This window comes from Manihot esculenta, chromosome 13 (assembly GCF_001659605.2).
Source record: "Manihot esculenta cultivar AM560-2 chromosome 13, M.esculenta_v8, whole genome shotgun sequence".
Taxonomy (NCBI): domain Eukaryota; kingdom Viridiplantae; phylum Streptophyta; class Magnoliopsida; order Malpighiales; family Euphorbiaceae; genus Manihot; species Manihot esculenta.
In genome coordinates this window covers 36,738,342-36,751,476 of record NC_035173.2, presented here as the reverse complement: position 1 = coordinate 36,751,476, position 13,135 = coordinate 36,738,342, and the positions used below count along the sequence as shown (strand labels likewise).

The following is a 13,135-nucleotide window of genomic DNA, read 5'->3' as shown; positions in this document are numbered from 1 at the left end:
ATGATAAGAGATATAAATCTATTAATGTTTAAAAACTTTAAATTAAATAAATTATTTTTTATTTGAATTTAAAATTTATTATATTGTAAAAAAATTAATAATATATAAATTAAAATTATACTATTAGTTATAAAAATAATGTTTTACGATTAAAATTTTTTTTGATAAATTTCACATTATCATTGATTAAAAATAAAAAATAAAATTATTATTATTTAATATTTTAATTTAATTGAATTTTTATTTAAATTTAATTATAAAATATGATAAATTTATTAAAAGTAATCTTTATAATCTATTAATTAGATTAATTCTATTTTTAGACTAGAATAACTTATTTAGTTTTATTTAACGTGGATTACATGTTTTTATACTCGTTAAAATATTTTAATTTATTTTTAAAATTTTTATTATATTATAATATTATTATAAATATATTAAATTAATAAAAAATATTTAATGTAATTTAATTTATTAATTAAATTAACTATAGAGTTTATATAAATTTTAATATCTTAATTTTTATATTTGAATGCTTTAGTTATTTTTATTATAATTCAAAAGTTTTAAAAAATAATTATAATCGATAAAATTTCATAGAAAATTATTCGAAATATATTATCTTAATATTTAAAAACTTTAAATTGAATATATTGTTTTATATTTAAATTTAAAATTTATGTTATTTTTATTCAAATTTAATGTTATATATATTAAAATTATATTATTAATAGTAAAAGAGTTTATATAAGTTTAACATTGTTAATTGAATTTTGTAAAATAAATTAATAATTTTTTATTATAAATTAATTGACTCTTACGTATAAAATTATTTAAAAATAAATACTTATAATATTATTAAATTTAGCACTATTTATTTAAACTTTCACAGTTTGAATTCGGTTCAGTTCGAGTTTTAACCTGAAAAAACTAAAAGAATCGAATCAAACCGACCGATTTAATATCTCATCATTTTCCCATTTCCCTCTTTTCTATATTCTGCTTTCCCCTTTTTTTTTTTTTTCTCTTCCCGAGTTTCTCCATTGTTGTTGTTCTTCTTCTTCTTCTTTCTCAAGTCCATTTCCTCCGAATCCCGAGACTCCCGACTTGTGTATCCTTGTGCCTTCAACGGCGTCTTCTTAATGATCGATCTTCCTCCTGCATCTTCTCGTCGGCGTGAAATCATTTCCGGTGCTTGGCGATGGCTTTTTCTCAAATCACTTCCAGCGCGTGCTCTCCGGATTTAATGACTTTCTCATGCTTCTTCTCAACGGTGTGAAGTGAAGAAATGTGGGTAATATTCAATTGGGTTTCTGCTGTATTTTTTTCTCCTTTTTTGGGTTAATGTGCTGTTGATAATTGTAGAAATGTGAAAAGAAATGTGGGGATGAATGTTGAATGTCCTGTTAATACTCACATTTGTTAACCGTTGATTGTGTGGAAATTTGGTTTTGTTCTATTGATTGTGGAATATGTTGAATTTGCTGGTGAATGGACAATGTTCAGTTGATTGAGGAAATCTGGGGATGGAACCAAATTTCAGTTCGGTTCAATTAGGTCTTTAGGTCCGGTTTGATTGTCAAAATTTTTTCAGTTTTTCAGTCTCATTCATTTACTGTAGTTGTAGCCTGGCTGAGTTTCTGGGCTGGGACTTTTGCCTTAGGCTTTTGTTTGTAAAGCTTGTTGTTTATGGGCCTAATATAGCTTGCACTGGCTTGGTTTAGGCCACTTTCTAATATATTACATTTTATCTTCAGAAAAAAAAAAAAAAAAAACCCGGCTTCATCTTCCCTCCCTTGTTTCATTTACTTCACCACAGCTTCTCACTAGCTTATACATGGAAGATCCAAATAATTAAGGAATCCCCTCTTGGCCACCTTTGAGCCTTTCTTGCTTTGCAGGTCATTTGTAATTAGACTTTCTAACAACTCAGTGATCGTCTTGCGCTCGCAGTGGTCGTATTACAGATTGTATGAGCTTTCTTTGAGATATCAGGTCGCTGGATATCGGGACTATCACCATCCATCAATCTTAATTATCCCATCTCCATATGATTTGTGAGGTATTCGTACTCAAAACGTAAATAATAATAATTGATTGGATGCAAAACTATCTATATTAGTTGAAATTAAAACTGAAAGTGCGTTGAATAGTGGAGAGACAGAAGCTGCATTTGGCATTAAGTTTTCAAGGCTAACAAAGAGTTTCTTAGAAAAAAGAGGATCATTTTAAATGTGAATCATGTGATAAGTTTATTATTTTAATGTTTTTTAGACATTATTTTATTTTTGCTTTACCGTCACAAATTGGATTTTTTTTTTCCTGTAGAGACAAGTTCAGAAAGCGTTTCTGGGAGCAAGAAAGTGTGCAATTCAAGGTCTTTGGATGGTTTTTGCTTTTATTTTTTCTAGTAGGCATGAAATAGTGAAATGATAGCAGAAATAAAGGAAGGAAGACAAGCTGTTTGCCAATATGCTTGAGCCAGATTCTAGTGCCTGCTGTTATGGGAGTTTTAGGCATATACATGATCACGGAGTTATTGCCTCTATTTTTAAATCCTGCGCTGTACTCTCATCCATAAAATGGGGTAAGGCCCTTCACAGCAGCATTCTAAAAATAGGCCATCTGTCCTCCCATCAGGTGTCCAAAGCACTGCTTAATATGTATGCCAAATGTGGAGCTCTTAGTGATTGTAATAAACTATTTAGCGAAGTGGGTTATTGTGGTCATGATCCCGTCTTTTGGAATATCCTCTTATCCGGGTTTGCTGGGTCTCGGAATTATGACGCTGAGGCCTTAAGTTTGTTCAATAAAATGCATGTTGCCAATGAAGCGAAGCCTAGTTCTGTCACCGCGGCTATTATTCTTCCCGTTTGTGCTCGCATGAGAGATATATATGCTGGTAAGAGTCTGCACTGCTATATGATTAAATATGGACTGGAGACGCATACACTTGTTGGAAATGCCCTGGTGTCAATGTATGCTAAATGTGGGCTAGTTCACGATGATGCATATGCGGCTTTTGATAGCACTAGAGACAAAGATGTTGTTTCGTGGAATGCCATCATTGCTGGGTTTTCTGAGAATAAGTTGGAGGACAATGCCTTAAGTTTATTTAGTTTGATGCTGAAAAGTCAAATAAAACCAAATCATGCAACTGTCGCTAATATTCTGCCTGTTTGTGCATCTTTTGATAGGAGTATTGCCTACTGCTTTGGGAAAGAGATACACTGTTACTCCCTGCGGCACCATGTGTTGTTGGCAGATGTTTCTGTCTGTAATGCTTTGGTGAGCTTCTACTTGATAGTTGGACGAGTAAAGGAAGCACAATTGTTGTTTCAAAGGATGGAATTCAAAGATTTGATTTCTTGGAATGCTATCATTTCAGGATATGCTTTGAATGGTGAGTGGTCAAAAGCTTTGGAATTATTTGGAGAATTACTTTCTTCAGAGTTGAGTGGACCAGATTCTGTAACCCTCATCAGTATTCTTCCTGCCTGTGCGCACCTTAAAAACTTGAAGGTTGGTAGAGAGATCCATAGTTATGTTCTTCGACATCCTTACTTCTGTCAGGATACATCTATTGGGAATGCTATAGTTAGTTTTTATGCAAAATGTCACAACATAGAAGCAGCATACCATACATTTTTAATGATTTCTAATAGAGATTTAATATCATGGAATTCTATGCTTGATGCTTTTGCAGAGGGTGGACACAATATTAGGTTTTTGGAATTGTTACACTGGATGCTTAAGGAAGGGATTAGACCTGATTCCATTACCATCTTAACAGTTCTTCATTTTTGCGCTTATCTCTTAAATGTAGATAAGGTTAAAGAGACTCATTGCTATTCACTTAGGCATGGTCTTTTACTTTCTAATGTTGAACCTTCTACTGGAAATGCTATGCTTGACACATATGCCAAATGCAGTAACATTGAATATGCATTTAAGGTTTTCCAGAGTTTATCGGATAAGAAAAATTTGGTTACTTTTAATTCAATGATCTCAGGCTATGTAAATTGCGGATTATATGATGATGCATATACGATTTTCAACAAGATGACTGCCACAGATCTCACTACTTGGAATCTAATGGTTCAAGGGTATGCTGAAAATGATTGTCCTGATCAGGCTCTTGGTCTGCTCCATCAGCTTCAAGCTAGAGGAATGAAGCCTGATGCAGTTACCATTATGAGTCTCCTTCCAGCTTGTGCTCAAATTGCATCAGTACATTTGCTGAAGCAATGTCATGGGTATGTGATTAGAGCTTGTTTTGGTGATGCCCACTTAGAAGCAGCTCTTTTGGATGTATATGCTAAATGTGGCAGTATAAGTTATGCTTCTAAGCTTTTCCAATCAAACACAGGGAGAGATTTAGTTATATTCACTGCCATGGTTGGTGGGTATGCCATGCATGGTATGGGAGAGGAAGCACTTAGGATTTTCTCTCATATGCTTGAGTTGGGAATAAAGCCAGATCACATTATCGTAACAGCTGTTTTATCTGCTTGCCGTCATGCTGGCCTTGTGGATGAAGGGTTGAAGATATTCTATTCAATAGAGAAGCGACATGGAATGAGTCCGACCATGGAACACTATTCTTGTGTGGTGGATCTCCTTGCACGGGGAGGCCGAATTCATGATGCATATTCTTTTGTGACTGGAATGCCTGTTGAAGCTAATGCAAGCGTGTGGGGGACATTGTTAGGTGCCTGCAGGATGTATAATGATGTGGAATTAGGACGTGCTGTTGCAGAACGTCTATTTAAAATTGAAGCAAAGAATATTGGGAACTATGTACTTCTATCAAATCTGTTTGCAGCAGATGCAAGATGGGATGATGTCATGGAAATAAGAAAACTAATGAAAATGAGATACATAAAAAAGCCAGCTGGATGCAGTTGGATTGAAGTAGAGAGGAGAAAGAATGTCTTTGTGGCTGGAGACTCTTCTCACCCTCAGAGAAGCAAAATTTACACTATATTAGGCACCTTGGATTTACAAATCAAGGAATCATTTCAATTAAACCAATAAACCAAAGGCTAGGCTCTTATCATTCAGAATGCTGCAAGTGAAGGAAGGTTGAGTTGTTTATAAATTCTGAAAGGCAGAATTCTACCACTTTGGTGTGCACATAGACGCCTCTTGAATGACTCTAATCACTGAGATTCAACAAGAAGGTAATGTGGTATAACCTAAAGTAACAAATCCCCGTTAGAAAAAAGAAAGGGTAGCCTCAAAAAATTTGCATTAGCAACCTTTGTTATCTCTTAGTTTGCTGTGAAGGAGTTTTCGTGCATCTATACAAGAAGTGGTTTTGCTCCTAGAAGATTCTAAATGTAGCAACAATTCTTTAAGAAGAGTCACAAAACAAGTGTATTACCTACTTTAGAAGAACAATATTGCTGTGATTGACGTTTTACTTGTGTTGTTGACTCTTGTTTTTATTTATTTACTAGGAAGTTACCCGCCCAGAAAGAAAATTTACATATAATATCTATATGTTCGATGCAATGAACAAAAATTTATAAATATATTATTACTTATAATACTTATAATTATATTGATCTAATTATATTACAATTAGATCAAGTAACTTATATCGATAATTAAAGGGGAGGTCAACAGAAAAAATAAGTGATTATTTAATAATCAAAAGCCAAAAAAAATAATAAATTATCAAAAGTAATGCAATTATATATTAAAATAGTATTAGTATAATAAGATTGAAAAAGGTAAGAATAATAAGGGAAAAGAAGATGAACACATAAATAATATATTCAATAAATTTTTACATATGTTAGAATTTATTTCATAAAAAATGGAATTAATATTTAATTTAATATAATAATATTTATTACTGCAACATTCTTTTAATTAAAAAAATCAATATATTTTTTAAAGTGAAATGAGTAATTGTCTAATTTTTTTTGTCAAATTAATATTTATTTACAAATCACGTTAAAAAAGTTTAAACTAAGTAAAAGTAAATATAATTATATATTCAACAAATATCCAGTGTTAGAGCTGTTTCATTAGAAAATGAAACTATTTTTTAATTTAATGCACGGAAGTCTATTTTTTTAGACTAAAATAAAATAAGTGTTAAACCTAATTGATCTTTTATCAACAGTTTAATTAAATGATGTCTATAAATAAAATATTTATTTCACGTTTAAACACACTAATTATTTTAAAAATAAAAATGTAACTAATTTTTATTTTTATTTTTTAAATAACTGAAATTATCATCAATTTAATATAATCCTCTGTAACTGAAATAAATTTAATATATATATATATATATATATATATATATATATATATATATATATTAATGCTTCTGAACAATTCTAAAAAATATACATATTGTATCTTCTAAATCTTAAAATTCCAAGTAAAAACTCTTCTTTCAGTTCTTTAAATCTAACACATTCAGTTCTAACCTTCTTCTTTAGACCGCCACCGCGACAAACAAACCAAGCTTCTCAACAATGGTGCGTCTCTTCTCTGCTGCATCTCTCAGTTAACCATCTCACGAATTCAATGTTCCCAAAGACACCTTTACCATTTTCTTTAATCTAATACAGTAAATCTCATATGTCATAATATGGATATTTCAAGAGAGGATGTGAAAATATTTCAAAAGCAAAGAAGAAAACAGAAAAGCATTTAGGAAAATAAAAGCGTAATTAAATAAAAACAAAATCAATTGGCGAATACTGTTATGGGCTAAACCGCCCTTTATTAATATATAGATAAGTTGCGACTTTTCGCTGCCATAGATTGTAACAAAGTTGTTTGCTTAAGATACCTATGTGGATTTTCTTAAATCTTAGGTAAGGAAGTGCTGAGCTGATGTGTTCACTTGATAAAAAGGTTATTTACATACGAGTCATATACACATGTGATAGGATGTATATGAAAATTAAATTAATAATTTTAAAAAATATTTATATTAAAGAATACTCCAAATCAATTAAATTAAGCAAATGAGCCTTGATTTGTGTGAATTGATCAACAGAAAAGCCTCCAACGTTCCACTCATACACGTACTTCTTGGTGTTTGCTTGATTTCGGTGGTTGGGTCAACTGGCTTGGCTTCTCCTCTTTAAAATTTGTATAATTTATTTCAAACATAAAAGCCCAGCTTCACTTTTCCAATATTGTGCTTTTACCAATGAAATCTAAATATAGTTTTTAATTTATAAACTCTCTCCCTCCTCCTATAATGGTAAAATTATAATGATTTTTGCATGAATTAAAACAATATAATTTCTTATATCCATTCAACTTGAAATTAAACTGTAAATTATTTAAAAAATTGTATATATCGATGAAAATTGAAAGAGATATTTAATATGGTATATAGAATGGACAATGCACTCAAGGTTTAATCAATTCAAGTAGATTTGAGACTTTGATCAATCAATCTTCTTTAAATTGTTGGAAGAATACCATGTAAAATTGTGGAAGCTGCCAATGATTCCTGACTGGAGAGTCTTCCTCCAGGGAAAGAAAGGGAGTTATCAGTAACTTTCAACCTTTAAAAACCATTTATAGCTGTGCGTGTTTCTCAAGTTTTCTTTCCCCCATCAATCCGGCGATTGCTCTCATCACCCATCTCTCTTATTTACATTCTAATTCTAATTGACTTAAATCTTTTTTTTCCTTTCCAAGCAAAATACACAAGTATTCAAACTCTTTGTGGAAAAATCTATCCAATTTTTCAACTCTTTCTTTCATATATCCAACTCGTTTCATTTGTAACCAAAGCTATGGTATCAGCAGATGAATTCAGCTTCCCTAAGATCACCAACACTCTTCCTCGCATTCCAATTTCACCTTCCTTATGGCGTGTTTCTTCCATAGTTTATCCTGAGGACGAGGGAGAAGATGCCAATGAGGAGGAGAAGATGGATATGTTGTGGGAGGACTTCAACGAAGAACTTCAAAGGGTTTCTTCCTCCAGCAAGAATAAACAATCATCTGGATATACTCAGGATCTGCAACTTTGCTCTGTGCAGGCTTTAACAATGTCTAAACCTGACAGAGTGTATCAGCCTAAGAAACAAAGCGCGGTTTTGTTGATTAAGGTTTTGAAGAAGATTTTCTTGCTTCAGAAATCAGCTCAGATCAAGAACAACTGATTATACTTGTGATTAATACTAATCAATACTTTTGGCAAATCATAAGTGAGAGAGATGACTTTATTAGCACATGCAGAGCTTTGTTAGCATAATCAATAAAGTTTTGTTAATCTTTTGGAAACTTACCAAACTCTACTCCAAATGTGAAGCATTTTACTAAGTAAAATCAATAATCAACAAATCAAATCAAATCAAATAATCCCAATTAAAAAGGACACAGATAAATTTGAATAATTATTCAGAATATGTTCTAAAATGTCGGAGATTTGAGAAAAAAAAAACACATAAGAAAAAACAGAGGAAACAATAAAATTAGGAGAAAAAAATCTAGAAAGCGGAGATCGTAAGTTGAAGAATTTTTTGTACAGAGAAATAATTTTTAAAAAATAAATTTGATTTATTAAAAAAAGAATTTAATATTTTTCTTAAGTAATCCAAATTCAACACATTGGTTAAAGTTTAGGTGAAATGTGAAAGCTCTTTCGTTAATTAAACTATTATTATTTTCGCATATGCTGGTGAATTGCGAGACTGAAAGAGCAGGAGAAAAAAGAAGAAATGGATTTGGAGTCGGTGAAGAGATACCTGGAGAAAGGCGAAGATGACAAGAACCGATCAACCGTTGAAGGATTGCCTCTCAGATACTTCGAACGCTTCGTAATGCAAGGCATTCACGTCGACCTCATTGAACCAGGCCGTCTTGTATGCTCCATGAAAGTCCCTCCTCGCCTGCTGGTACTTCACTATGTCTATCCATTACCCAATTATTCTTTCTACTGTTTAATTTAATCAGCTCCTTCTTCTTCTTCTTTTTCAAAGAATGCCGGCAATTTCTTGCATGGTGGAGCCACGGCGACGCTAGTTGACTTGTTGGGTTCAGCTGTAATTTACACTGTTGGAGCTCAATTTACCGGAGTTTCGGTGGAAATCAACGTTTCATACTTGGACGCTGCTTATGTCGATGTGGGCATCTCATCCCTCTTATGTTACTTTTTTTTTCTTTTATTTTCTTCTCCGTTTGAATTGGGTATTTCCTTAAATATTTGATAGAGTGAAGGAAAAGGGGGGAAATTCGATCTTTGCTCCTCTTTAGGTTTGATTCACGTTCATGCACGGTTTTCCTTAAAGAGAAGTATCAATATCAACTCAGTTGATGGGAATTTTGATCCAGAAAGCCTGAAATTTTTAAGAAAAAGGAAAATAACAATATCAAGCTAAGACCTTGTTTTCTATGAGTAATATTTCACCTATAATATGGGCTCAATACCTTTCCATTAACCTTCTTCTAAGGCTCACTTACCTAGTGCTAAGTTCATGAAATAGCAGGAAAAGTACTCACTCTTGGGAAAACTGGAAAACAATTGATTGTAGGATTGGTAGTATAATAGTTGTCGATGGAATCACTTGTTTGGAAACTCTATTAAACAAAGCTTCAATCACAATATATTTATTCGACTGTGTCAATTCGTTTGGTCTGTTTCATTTGTAGTTCTATGGAAAGGCATAGAGTTGCTAAATCATTTTCTACTGCATCACCCCTCATCATATTAGTCTACCCCTCCGTTTCTTCTCTATTGCAGCTTCAGTGTTTTTAGATATCTGAGAGGTTCTTGATTTTATCCCAAAGAATTCACTTTCAAAATATCTACCTTCATATATATATATAGGCACTTTTCTTCTCTTTCCTCGCAGAGTTTTGTTATTGATATCAGCTGTATAATTTAATTCAGGGCTGATCTTTATTGGAAAGACCCTCTCTTTTTCCTTCAAGGCTTACGATCATCTCCCTGTTCTTTTTCCCAAGCAGTTCTGTTACTAATATTACTGCCTCTCAGTTTCACTACTTTTTGTAGGTTTTAGAAAGAACCACCTTTAGGTATGTAATAAATTATTCTGATGTTTCATGTCCATTCTCACTCTGTTGAGTTGTATCTATGGGTTAGTATTTTTTAGAGCCAGTTTTGTGTCTTTACTTGGCTATCTTGAAGATTTAGCTGGCACCTCTATTGCTCTTCGTCAAAAGAACGAAGAAGATAGGGGGGTGTGGGGGGCATAGATCCTAGTAATATGCTTCAGAAAAGACATACAGAAGTTGCTGTTTTACCAAATGTCTGTGCCATGTTTGATGCTTGTTGCATAGCTATTGCATTGAGATAGTTCCAAATGCCAGGCATACTTTCAAATGTAGTTTATTTCTATCTTTTGATTTTAGAATCCTCAGGTTTAAAAACTAGAATCAGATTTTGATGGCATGTTTTATGGTTTAGAAAAGCTATGGTCATAAGCTATCCTAGGTCCGTGTCTGGTTGTGATGTTTATAGATTTCCTGTATTTGGTGTTAACAATTGTTGTCATTGCTTTCTAGTAAATAGAAACTTTCGTTCCTATTGATTATTAACTCCAGATTTAAAATGGTAGTAAATATCTATAGTAGCAAGACTAGGAAGTCTTGAGAAAAACAGCATCTTGGTGGGAGAGGAGTTAATTAATTTGAAATCTCCTGTCAACTTACCATTTCTCCACATGAGACTCTTAAAATCAAACTGGGACTATTTGTATATATATATTTTTTTAATCACCCAGTTCTTTCCTTTTTTTCCTTCATGTTTTTCTGCTCTAGCTTTTTATTTTTACTTTCTGCACTATTATTTGTCTTAACTGGCAATGAATTCATTCTAATAACTGCTGAAGCCTGTTGTTATTTATTTATCAAGAAGTTGTTCTGCACTCCCTTTCTCTCTGTATGTGTATGTGTGCAGGTTCCCTCCATTTTTGGAACTTCTAGGGGGAACTTATTATTGCAGATTGTTTATGAACCAATTTTATTGCTCATTTGGGAGCATAGATGTGAATGCATCTTCAGTAACATATCTTCCTATAGTTTTGTGGATCTTATTTTGCCTGAAGCTTTTAACTATCCTCCAATAATTTTTTGCAAATTGTCCACAGTTATCTCTTATATTGTATAAACTTAATTTTAGATGGTTTCAGTGAAGTGCTTTGCTGACTTGAGCAAAAGAAGAGTTCCTAGAATCATGCAGCTTTTGCTCATTTATTAGGAGCTCGTATCATTGAAAGTTTTAATGCAAATTCCACAATCCCTAGTATCCTTATCTCCTTAAAATTGGAAACCAGTTTCCTAATAGGTGAAGAAAGAGTGCTGAGAACCTATAAGTTGCTAGGCATCCGTTTGTTCTTTCCTTTAGCTCTTGATAACAGGTAGCTGCGATAATTTGTTTTACAAGGATGCATGCTTGATGTATTCTCTCTCTTTGACTCTTCCTTTTCATTCATGAACTTTTTTTTGTCCTCTTTATCTTTGCTTCTTCTTTGTGATTAATCCATTAGCAAGTCCTTTATATTTCCATTTGTAAAGCCTAACACAAGTAGCGTCAATGTATTACTTTAAAACCACACTACATCATTTAGTGTAGCACAAAAGCTTTTATTTTTTTTGAAATGGCACAAAAGCTTTTATTTGTCAAGTGAAATTTCTTAATGACTTGTGGAATGCTATGCACTAAAGGCTATACGTTGGTACATACTTCATGATTAATGTTGTAACAGGCGCATAAATCTAAGGCATGCGTAGAGTTACACAATCACGGTATATGGAGAAGAAGAATGGACATAAAATTACATAGTTCAACCATAAGGTTTATTCCGTGTGTAAAACATGAGATAAAAATTCCAATATTATGAAAACCAAGATATAATCATATGCACTGTCAATCCTAACCCCATATATTTTCCAAATTTCTCCCAATATTGCCACAATAGGCAGAAAAAATAATACTATTTATATTGGTTCATATCCACAGGCCTCACCATATTTATTCCATTTGAATCGTATACTGAAACTTTTCATGCCGGATCACAATTCGGGTTCATGAAAACATATCCAAAACTCAAAGACACATATGTAGCATGATAAACAATTGGCTTTCTAATGGACATATTTATTGCAATGGATCCTCATGGTTTCTATTATTGGAAATCGATGTCCTCTTTTATATGGTACTGGCTTTTGGACTCATCCCTTTACTTCTTTTTGTTTTCTTTTTTTTTTTTAGCATTTTTTGCCTTGTAATGTCCAGATTCGTATGATGAGGAATGATACATGAAAGTTTAATGAGTGATTTCATATTCCTGCAATGCTTATTTATTAGGTAGAATGGACTGTTAAATCCACAGTGCTTGGTAGCAAGCAAAAAGGTTTGCAACTGGTTATACTCTGCTGTATTTGACGCCACATGCTATGTATTCATGATGGGAAATACCTTGTGCTAGGCATCGTATTCTGGTGTATTATGTTTAAAGTTTGTTGTTGCTTTTCATGCAGGAAGAAATTGAGATTGAGTCGAGGGTTCTTCGAGTTGGTAAAGCTGTTGGAGTCGTCAGTGTTGAGCTGAGGAAGAAAAAAAGTGGGAAAATTATTGCTCAAGGCCGACACACTAAGTACCTTGCTGTTTCTAGCAAAATGTAAATGGCCTGCTACACTGTAGCTGCCTCATAATGGAATCCTCGTATCTATGCATTTATGTAATTACTATATTGGAACCAACAATGCATTTGCAAACATATGCAAATAATATATTACATTTTATGTAATGCTGAAAAATGCGGGCGAATGCTTTAAAAATTTGTTCAGTTGGATTTTAAAAAGTTTTTACAGCTATCACGAGCGGGTAGATTTTTCTTGGCCCTTCCCTTGAATGGCAGTCTGGATTTTCCCGAGCAAATGGTTCAACTTTGTTTGATTCCATAAAACCTTTTTGACCCAAAAGGAAAAACTTAAAGGAAGAGGAGAGAGATTCTCACTTGGCATTTCTTAGAACTACTACCCTCCTCCCCCCCTGGGGCGCCACCCACCAGAAAGTTAGGCTGCCCAAAAGATGAGCAATTCACAGTCCATTTTCATGAAGAAATCTCCTATAAATTTGATTAGCCGACTAACAATGATGGGGAAACCTAGAATGCAC

General features: G+C 33.0%; 2 protein-coding genes across 6 annotated transcripts; both read left to right on the top strand.

Annotated features, from left to right (window-relative positions):
- Positions 1–939: 939 nt before the first annotated feature.
- On the top strand, positions 940–5,438 carry LOC110630579 (putative pentatricopeptide repeat-containing protein At5g08490). 5 transcript variants are annotated; one of them, XM_043949886.1, is made up of 3 exons: positions 940–1,290; positions 1,954–2,062; positions 2,329–5,438. In XM_043949886.1, the coding sequence occupies exon 3, from the start codon at positions 2,473–2,475 to the stop codon at positions 5,035–5,037; it is 2,565 nt and encodes an 854-aa protein (XP_043805821.1). In that variant the 5' UTR covers positions 940–1,290; positions 1,954–2,062; positions 2,329–2,472; the 3' UTR covers positions 5,038–5,438. The 5 variants fall into 5 exon arrangements, with proteins under 5 accessions (XP_043805821.1, XP_043805822.1, XP_021633814.1 ...); XM_043949887.1 differs by having other exon boundaries at positions 940–1,294; XM_021778122.2 differs by lacking the exon at positions 1,954–2,062.
- A 3,194-nt stretch (positions 5,439–8,632) lies between these two features.
- Positions 8,633–12,764, top strand: LOC110629779 (acyl-coenzyme A thioesterase 13). The gene is made up of 3 exons (XM_021776888.2): positions 8,633–8,888; positions 8,973–9,116; positions 12,496–12,764. The coding sequence occupies exons 1-3, from the start codon at positions 8,712–8,714 to the stop codon at positions 12,637–12,639; spliced, it is 465 nt and encodes a 154-aa protein (XP_021632580.1). The 5' UTR covers positions 8,633–8,711; the 3' UTR covers positions 12,640–12,764.
- Positions 12,765–13,135: the final 371 nt, after the last annotated feature.